The 10,004-nt window shown below is 46.6% G+C and overlaps 1 protein-coding gene across 1 annotated transcript; it reads left to right on the forward strand.

Moving 5' to 3' along the window:
* The first annotated feature begins 1,011 nt into the window (after positions 1–1,011).
* On the forward strand, positions 1,012–5,907 carry SNRPE (small nuclear ribonucleoprotein polypeptide E). The gene is made up of 5 exons (XM_032971166.2): positions 1,012–1,256; positions 3,019–3,045; positions 3,514–3,576; positions 4,491–4,569; positions 5,206–5,907. The coding sequence occupies exons 1-5, from the start codon at positions 1,206–1,208 to the stop codon at positions 5,259–5,261; spliced, it is 276 nt and encodes a 91-aa protein (XP_032827057.1). The 5' UTR covers positions 1,012–1,205; the 3' UTR covers positions 5,262–5,907.
* Positions 5,908–10,004: the final 4,097 nt, after the last annotated feature.

Below are 10,004 nucleotides of genomic sequence, written 5' to 3' on the forward strand. Positions count from 1 at the left end.
AAATGAAAAGTCGTGAAACTTCTTTGCGTATGTCCTGTGAGAAAGGGCCATTGCCTGAAACGTCGCCTATTTTACGTTGTTGACGGGTGTGACAGATTACAACACCGACCAATCGCCATACACGTGGGCGTGAACATTAACATATCACTATTAACATTTAAATCAATTTAAAGCTTTCGTGACAGCAGTGATTCATATTATTGGTTCTTTCGGTAAAGTCACGTAGAAGGGAAACAATAAAAAAATAAAAATATATAAAACAATACAATTCTCACGACGTTTCGACTGCAACACAAGCAATCATCATCAGGTGTGAAAACCACAGCAAGAAAATTTCAACCGAGAAGATGGATTCTGGTTTAGCAATCATTGGAAGGATTTGATAAACCATTTTGGGTCTTAATTGATTGTTCACGCTTACGGTGGCTTTCAGACCGCATCCATTATTTTCGTCTCACCCCTCCTCTTTTCCGAACATAGATGGACTCGTCTATCTGAACAAACTGTCAAATCGCTCTCCGTAGTGCTAACGTTAAAAATGACCGCCACTTTTTTCAAATTTTCTTGCTGTGGTTTTCACACCTGATGATGATTGCTTGTGTTGCAGTCGAAACGTCGTGAAAATTGCATTGTTTTATATCTTTATTATTTTATTGTTCCCCTTCTACGTGACTTTACCGAAAGAACCAAGAATATAGATGGACTCGTCCATCTGAATAACTGCTAAATCGCTCTCCGTGATGCTAACGTAAAAAACCGCCACTTTTTTCAAATTTTCTTGCTGTGGGTTTCACACCTGATGATGATTGCTTGTGTTGCAGTCGAAACGGCGTGAGAATTTTATTGTTTTATATTTTTATTATTTTATTGTTTCCCTTCTACGTGACTTTACCGAAAGAACCAAGAATATATATTTAAATCGGGCATGGGTGGAGGGCGTTGTAAGATTAACATAATCATATAGATATCATTAACATAAATTATTGAAATAAGCCAATCAAGTAACGCCTCGCGCACACGGAAGTCGGGGGGTGGCAGAGGGCGCTCCCGTCGTGCCCCGCGCTTCCGCCCGCCATTTAGCACGAGTGGAGCGCGCGCTTGTGAGCGGTACTTAACACGTTTTTTTGGTTAATATACGTCAAGTGTATTCATATTGAGAATATTTTCTTAAGCTCTCGAGCAGCGAGAACATCCCGCGCGCGGCCATGGCGTACCGCGGGCAGCCCAAGGTGCAGAAGGTGATGGTGCAACCGATCGTATCCTCTTTTTTGGCACGCCCGCTCAAGGCGAACGCAGGCTTCGGCGGGAGGGACCAGGCCTCTGCGGCGTTTTCGACCGAATTCTCTCCGCCTTTGTGCCAACAAGTTGCTGTGCTGTTGCCGTGTCTTTAAGAGTGCGCGTTTCGTGCTACAAGTGGGGAATCCAGCGTTGGGTCTTCTTTGTTGGTAGCTGCGGCTCGCCTGCCCGTTCGGTGCGTCGCGAGTTGCGCGTTAACAATGGGAAGAGATTTAAAGCTTTCGTGACTGCAAGGATTCATCTTCTTTGGTTCTTTCGGTAAAGTCACGTAGAATGAGAATAAAATAATAAATTGATCAAATTATATTATCACGACGTTTCGGCCACAACAGGCTGCTTGTGTTGTGGCCGAAACGTCGTGAGAATATTATTGTGTTATTTTAGCAATTTATTATTTTATTCTCATCCTACGTGACTTTACCGAAAGAACCAAAGAAGAATGGGAAGAGAGGCGAGGCGGCGGTAATCGCAACTGGCTCATGCCACGGTTAACGTCAGTGGTGTGTGCGTGTGTGTACAACACTGCACTTTCGAGACCCAAACATCGCGCCTCGTGACTGAGACGTGTGCCGAAGATCGGCGTATACCATCAACCGCATCAAGAACATCGACAGACCGACTGCGTGCGTCTCCGTAACTGGAATGGCAAAGACGGGTTGCACAGTGGGACTGTCAACGCAACACAAACTCAACCTTGTAAACCAATTTTACGGTGGGACGGTTTTTTTGGTGTTTGTATGTTGGCCACATGTACGTGTGCTTAATGCAGACTTGATCCTTGCAAGAGGTAGATATCTGGTGTTTGAACATCTAAACAACTGTTTTGTTGTCAGAAAGGGTAAAACCTATATTTTTTAAAAATACATTTAGATTGCGCTCTTTCCACAGGAAGAGCAAAACTAAACGAACCACCCTCCTGAATCGCTCGCGTCGCTCGCAGGCTTTGGCATTTGGCTTCTGAACACATTGCCTTACGCAATACAATATACTAGTGGTGAGTATTAAAACCTTCTTCGACCCCTCATCGCCTTTACCAACCAAACCGTAATCTCATGACCTACGGAGTGGGAAGGTTTTTAATCGGCATTGGGTCGCAAAGCGTGATTACTACGCACCGACTGAAGAATGTCTCGTCGCTACAGCAGTGTGGCTTGTGTTTACTGGGTTGCCGATGCAATTGGTACCGTTTATTGCAGAAACAGCTTCGATAATGGGTATAGTAAAAACAAAGACGTTCGGCGAACAATGTATTTTCTTGAATATTTGATATATTTTGAAATGCCGCTGTTTCGTATGATCCCATATCACCCATGACCGAGCAACACGTGGGGAAGTCTTTATTCACCAGTGTGTTGACACGAGCTGTACATAGGCACACGGTAGTAGTACTTGACGCCCAGACCACCAGCATTAAGCATGTTCTTACTGGACAAAAAGTTAAGTCTCCCGGTTCAAACGATCGTGGGGCAGTGCTCAGATGTGTTGGTGGTTAAGCGGTGGAATTTTGGGCGATATTACTGAAGTTCGTTTTTCCAGCTCGGGGTGGTTGAATATATTCAAAACCCTAGAACAGTTACAAACGTCATCTGAACTCAGATATTTCGTGAAATGTCATTTGTTTAGTTGTAAAGGTTTTTTTTATGATACCATTAATCCTGTTTATGGTTTAATGAAGCCCTGTTGGTGTTTTGAGATGATTCCTTGACTCCCAGCTCTTCGCAGAATTTGATCTTCAGATATCTACAAAACGTGAGTAATTCCATTCCAGTGTTTTCATTCATGGCGTGGGGCTGTCTGCAACAAAACCACAGCCCCCCCCCCTCTGCTCACTCATTCGTGCTCATGTATCATGTGATGACCACCCTTACCTTTGTTGAGTTCTATTGTTAAAGCATCTTGTATTGACTTTGATAGAGGTATGTTGATGTCAGTGCTATTCATTCTAATCGGGTCTCATCCATCGGTCATCATCCCTGCTGGAGGTAGATCCTGGCCACGATTTTAAACGATGAATCTAACTTGCGTATGCACAATAATCTATGTCTTCCTGTTTAACTATAATTCCACCCACGCTTCTATCCATGTTACTTGGTGCACATTTTAGCTTTTGTTAATTGTCATTGTCTGTTTTTAATTCGTATGCCATGGCCAGTATTGCATACGACCACAGTGCTCCTGGAGCACCATCTAACTTGTGTCTCATGTTTTGCACGGCAGAGGTCCCGGATACAGATCTGGCTGTACGAGCAAGTCAACATGAGGATCGAGGGCTGCATCATTGTAAGAAGGAACTGCTTTACGGGATTATTCTGATAAAATATATCCCTTAAGCAAAGACTTGAGCATGACACAGGTAACATGAACAATTAGAAGTACACGCAGAAGTGTCTCATCATTTCAGATGGCGGTCCTGAGTCTTTGGTGGAAATTCCACATGCCTGTGGTGTTGCCCAGGCTCTATGGGATAACCACATTTGACTCCCACACAGTGGCACTAATTTAATTATTTCAAGCCGAGACATTCTGAATGTGGGTTCCATTACCAGCTCATTAAAATTGTTTTTACTTTAAAGTTCCCTTCATGTTAATAAAATGAATACAGGTTTATGAACTAAAAAAACACTTAACTGTTATGTAGCTGACCACTGCTTTAACAACATTAACACCCGGCTAGGTAAAGTTAAACAGTACTATTTATGTATCACATGGTTAAAGGAAAAAAACGCAACATCTATGGCTGCACATAAAAGAGTGCAAGGCAATGCTCATTTCAACTGGAAGCTGAGAGGCTGTGGTAGAAATTCCATATTTGTATGGCACCTGCTAAGGTTTAAGATAAAGGACTTAGCTTTATAATTTAAGGTAGCCGGAACCCTAAAAGCAATCACTACAAAACTTACCATACAGCTTCAGTTTGTTGTTTTAACATCTTAACACCTTTTTTATTGACAGAAAGGGTAAAACCTATTCGTATATTTTGATACTAGCAAGGAAGGTCCCATGATGTTCCATATTGCAATTAGCACACTACATTACAACGTGTATATGTTTGTAAACGTACACCTAACGTCACGTGACTGAGACGCCCACCTCGCAACTTGCAGACGTCTCGGAACGGGAAAGGGGTTAACTGGTTTGCCAGCCTGTGTTTTTTTTCCGGCGTGCCATTGACGGAGGTGTGCCGTGTCGCACAGGGCTTTGACGAGTACATGAACCTGGTGCTGGATGACGCCGAGGAGATCCACATGAAGACGAAAGCGCGCAAGCCCCTCGGTCTGTCGCCCCCCGCCGCCCTTCGAGCTGTTCTTGCTGTTCCTAGCGCTTCTGTTGTCTTTGTCTTATCATCATTGTCGTCCTCCTACGTGTGCGGTGCTCGATATTTTGTCACCGTCATCCTGTCATTGTATTTCTCATTATCACTGTCTTGCTCGTTTTCTTATAAGATGCTCTCATTGTCCTGTCCGTTATCTTTTTGTCTGCTTTGTATTGTACTTGTTCTTATTTGCATGACCACCTCTTCCTTTCTCATGCCGTTCTACTCCTGTGATTTTTATCCACAGTCAACATTAACATTTTCTTGCCAATCTGGCGTTTTTACTGACTTGGCTTTGTCTCTGAATATTGTGTGTATGCTTTTCGTTATATTTGTTTACCTGTTCCTTGCTACGTGATCTCAACAATTTAATTGTACTAATTTTCCTCTTATCTTCCTTGTGTCTTTCATTAAATTCCTCTCTGTTACCCATACCATCTTGACACTATCTTTTGACAAACAGGATGTCGGTGCGCTCTGCTATGTTCGTTTGTGTTACAGGCACATTTCAAATGTAACTTGTAGTTGTACGCGGAAGTTGGTTGGTGATGCGTGCATTGCTGACATGCGTGCGCTTGGTCGTTGCTGTGTTTCAGGGCGCCTAATGCTGAAAGGGGACAACATCACGCTGATCCAGAGCGTGTCTGGATGAAATTCGGCGCTCACCGAAACCACCATGCAGCCACGCACATCGCACCCGCTCCATGCCCACCGCCACAACACCGCTCGCCACATCCACAATCGCCGCACACGCACCCACCTGTTGCGCGTCTTCAACGCGCCAACTTTACGCACTGATTACGAATCCCTCGGCACGCGTGCATCACTCTCGCCATACGAACCTAGGCGCTGCTCGCCTCCCAAATTTAAAGTCCACCCTCACTGTACTAAACCCACGCCTACTTTCAGGCTACATCTCGCTTGCTCATCCTCACTACATCAAATCTCACCGTGCGGTCACAAGTCGGCCTCTACTGCAACTGCAATCAACCTCATCACTTGCTCCGAGATCACCGAGCAATGCCGCTCGTCATGTTTTCCACAACGCACCCACCATTGGCAAACACCACAACGCGCATTCCTCTCGCTGAGAGCCGGCTCGCCCCATTTCCACACGCCCCACCCACGACCCTATTTTTGAATTTTACATCCACCGCGAGTCTGCGTTTCCGTTAGATGATTTTTGTACGCGTTCCGTCAGTCCTTGTGTGTATGCGAACCACTGGTGTGCGTTGGGAAGTCCACAGTTCACTAGGCGGTGCGTTTTCAATTAAACTTTCATTTTTAGGGTTGTGTTACACGTGTGTCATGGTGTTCCCATTGATGGTTGAGAGGTAGATGGTGACGACAGCAGTGGATCGGTCATGGCTGATGAATAGATCGTGGCGTTCACCGTTGAGATGCATGTACACCTCGGACAATTGTCGCTGCATTGAGTATCATGGCAGTGTTGCAAATCCCGATAGGGAGCGCTATTTGCATCTACTGGCCCCTTTTAGATTAACGTTGCAGTTTTGGGATGGTGAATGCTTTGTTGACATGCCATAGGTGAACATGGCAGTACAGTATTGAATACCATGATTGTGAGTTTGGTTTAAATCCGGACCGCTTGTACAATAACATGGCATTGCATGCTAACGTTTACGATTGCATTTCAAAATCTGCTATGCTACCCTTGGAAGTTCTTACCGTGCTGATCGGGTGACACAATGGCCAGCACCAGGCATGAGTGATGTCTGAACCGTTGCTCTGGCCCCACCAACGGCCCGCGTGATGGAATGGTCACCTCCATGGCTGGAATGGTGTGGGGATACTTGTCAGCGGTAGGTTGAAAGGGCTGTAAATTATACATTGCTGTGAAATCTGAAACGCCAGCAACAGGGTGGATGTGCGACGTCTCGCGGGGGACATTGCTGCCGAGTGCCGTACACAAAACTGGTGGTTTCAGAATGCTTTGGAAAATGCTGAGACCTTATTGCGTATACAGTACATCAATTGGCGTCACTCGCCCGCCCTGCTAATGAAGCGGATGTGCCTGGTTCGCAGTCGGCTTAAAATTATTGTCAAGAGGACAGCTCGATCTCTATTCGTCACCGTGCCCGCATCATCACAACCAGCCCTGAACTGCCAGGCTCCAATGAAAACTTTTTTCAGTGTTGAAATTGTAGCACACCATCTGCAATGTGTGCACGCGCAACACTTTCGTCAATACAGGGTTTGGGATGGGTGCGCAAATTTTAATTGTTTGGCTCCACGTACCAAGAATATTTTACAACTCTCATTTGCACGGTTGTTCACATACGGTGCGAACTTAAGTTTTACAAACAACTGACCGAACCAGAGTGAATTCTTAGCGGCATGTCGCCATTACAGTGACTGATACACGCCTCTTGTTCTTGCAAGGGGGGGGGGGGTGCGATCCCTCCCATTAACTCCACAGTAACAAGGGGAGTCTCAGCCGTGGCAAATTTGCTCCGTTAACCATTGTGTGGCCCCGAGCCCTAAATCCGTTACTGCTGCCATGTGGCCACACACCTCGCTCCCTGCGCGTCTCTGATAAAGCCCCTGAGCGATTTTTTCTGCCGCGTGGCGTTTTGTTCCGTCCCAGAGCGAGGCAATTTGACAGCTGGACGTGGTGCGCGATGTTGAGTGGTTGGTTGAGCGCGTCTTCGCCGATGCTGCGGGCCAAGAGGTGCCGCAGGCGTCGATGGTGGTGGAGAAATAATTTTGTTACGCTACAGAGAACCAAAAATGGGAAAAAAAACCAAGGTTCTGCACTGAAGGTGTCATGTGAAAAACAGGTACAGGTATTCACTTGCTCCGGGCAAAGGGCCCAAAAGCGCCCCTATCCACTGGTCGAACTGTGTAGATGTCCCTGGTACGAAACCTATTCGTCCTGCTTGTTGCCCATGTTGGCTGCCGTCTGCCCTCTGGAAACATCGTAGCGTAGGTATAGGACGTGCCCGTATACACTTTATTTTACCAGGTAGAGCCCAATGAGCCTAAATAGCTCTTTTTCAGAAGCGACCTGGCCACGAATGATAGCTCAACGAAGTGCCTTATGTGGACATTAATGGCAGCTAAATACTCTTAAACGCACGTTGCTTCTAAATGGCGAGGAAAAAACTAGAGGACCCGGAGAAAAGTTGACGGGGAGAACAATGCAAACTAACAATGCAGTGAGCGGCCAACGCAGCGTATACACGCGTTGAAAGAGGGCATCTACCGTGGAGATGGAGTGATGAATTAGGCCATTGTGCACGTAGCCATCCGGATTGTTACAAGGCCCCCGACAGACGGACGATGGGCTCGGAGAGGCCTTCAACCAGCAGGGGATTGATCGTGCCTGATGACGGTTAATCCGTAAAAAATAAATATTGTTTTATTTCACAAGTTCGTCCAAGAGGTGTGCGTGACTTGCCATTGTCTATACCTTGGGGAGTTTTAATGTGATCACTAGAGGGCAGCACGTTTTACGGATGTTGGTGGTTCTGTGTCAAACCCCAATCGTTTATAACCGCTCACTCTTGACACTGATCAGCGGATATCACCCCCCCCCCACTTCCAAACACTCATCACGCTCACCTGACATCACATGGGGGGTCACGTGGGCCTCGCGAGTAGCGCGTTCGCGGCTTGTTGCAGAGGTTTCACGGGTCGGAGTGCAGCTGCTGCCATGGTCATCACCGTGAACGTTAAAGAGTAGGCCATCGTGTGTCCGCCGTCAGGGTCGAAATTTGGCAAATTGGAAATTCAGTTTGGGTTAATCATACAGCAACAATAACCCCTCCTGGCAGACTAATGCCCTCAGGCCATCCTGGACTCTTGAGTTATCACGTGGTTGAACAAAATAAACTTGAAAATTCACCAGGCACCAGAGACGCTTTAAATCACCAACCACCACCCATCAGACGCCAGTCGTCAATCACCCGACACTCTCCACTCACCTCACGCGTCCATCAGACACGACGCACCCAACAACCGGGTACTTTCGCTCACCTGACACGTTCATGAGACACTACTGGCCTGTCTCTAGACACAGCCATGATGAACTCTTAGAGAGGTACTCGACAACCCCACTCCCCACTAAGAGACCAGGCCTCTCCACCCACGGTGTGTCTCTGACGGCTGTCACAGCACGACAGCAGCACTCCCCCTCAGCGTCGCGACTCGCCAGTGTCATCAGCAGGGTTGGCTCTCCCAGTTGTAAACGCAACCGCACGAAAGTTTGTGCCACACATTCGCCCCGTCCTGCCGCCGCTGTCAATAAAACACGCACTTGTCTTTTTTATGATTATATAATTTAATGGTTTTTTTTGTCTTGCCCCCCGAAATTCGTTCCCGATTTGTGATATCATGCCACGGGCAGAAGTGGCCATTCAAATATCTCGAAAGAGGAGTGCAGCCGTTCGTGTTTGAAGAGAATGACTCGTAGAACCAGATATCAGAGAGCTACCACTGATGTCCTGAGAAGTGACCGCTGGTCCAAGAAGCAGGTGGCAAGCTCTTTCTCCCTATTTTTGAACCCCGTTCTGTCACTGAGAGTCATGTTCATCGCATGGCAAGACAATTTTCCATTCTCGGAGCTTAATCACAGGCGGCTTGCCTTATTTGGAACCTAGGATCTCAAGTGGTGCCAGCTCTGTGTTCGTGCAGCCGAGTCACCTGGACATCTCAGAGATCGGTTAAGAATAATAAACAATAACTAATTCACGAGCTCACCTCTCACTCGAAGAAACAACTCGCATGCGAGATGAAATGTTTAATTGAAAACAGCTTTTTTTGCTTTACATTATTAACACATACCGTCTTGTCAGGTCTGCCTACCATATGTTACACAGTGCAGTATTGGACGTCCGTGTTCGCACCTTACCAATTGCCATAGACCAGGTAGGGGTGGCCAAACTTCCTACCCCGATGATCCTCAAAGCGACATCCACGTTCACATGGCCGGGAGCCGCGAGACTCTGAGCGGGTGGTGCGGAGCGGTCACACGGTTGGCTGGTTGTGGAGTTTAGAAATCTGCGGGAGCATCCCGGCCGAGTACGGTACTCGTGTCTGGCTCCCCTGCCAGGGCCGAGTGGACTCCGGCCGCTTCCGCCGATTTTTGTTTAATTGTTTCAAATAAAGTCACTTTCATGCCACCCCCTGCGTCCTCGGAGTTGTCTCCCTGCATTAACGAGTATTGGAGAGGCATCTATTTCAATTGATAGCTCAGAGTCAGTTGAGGAAATGCCACGTTCCCATGCCAAGGGAGAGTTTATAGATAGGACTGTTGCTAACTCACAAAGTGGTACGAATTTTAGTCACTCCGGAGTAATAATCGATTGTGACGATATCTGAACGGAACTTGAACTAGTTATCTTCTTTATACAGCAAAAAATAAACAACGAAA

Source organism: Petromyzon marinus, chromosome 3, assembly GCF_048934315.1.
Source record: "Petromyzon marinus isolate PM22_M1 ecotype Great Lakes invasive population chromosome 3, UKy_Petmar_22M1.pri1.0, whole genome shotgun sequence".
Lineage (NCBI taxonomy): Eukaryota > Metazoa > Chordata > Hyperoartia > Petromyzontiformes > Petromyzontidae > Petromyzon > Petromyzon marinus.

Coding starts and splice junctions, on each gene's coding strand:
- SNRPE (XM_032971166.2), top strand. CDS start 1,206: ATGGCGTACCGCGGGCAGCCCAAGGTGCAGAAGGTGATGGTGCAACCG. Junction 1,257..3,018: donor AGGTGATGGTGCAACCGATC/GTATCCTCTTTT, acceptor AGCTCTTCGCAG/AATTTGATCTTCAGATATCT. Junction 4,570..5,205: donor GAAAGCGCGCAAGCCCCTCG/GTCTGTCGCCCC, acceptor GCTGTGTTTCAG/GGCGCCTAATGCTGAAAGGG.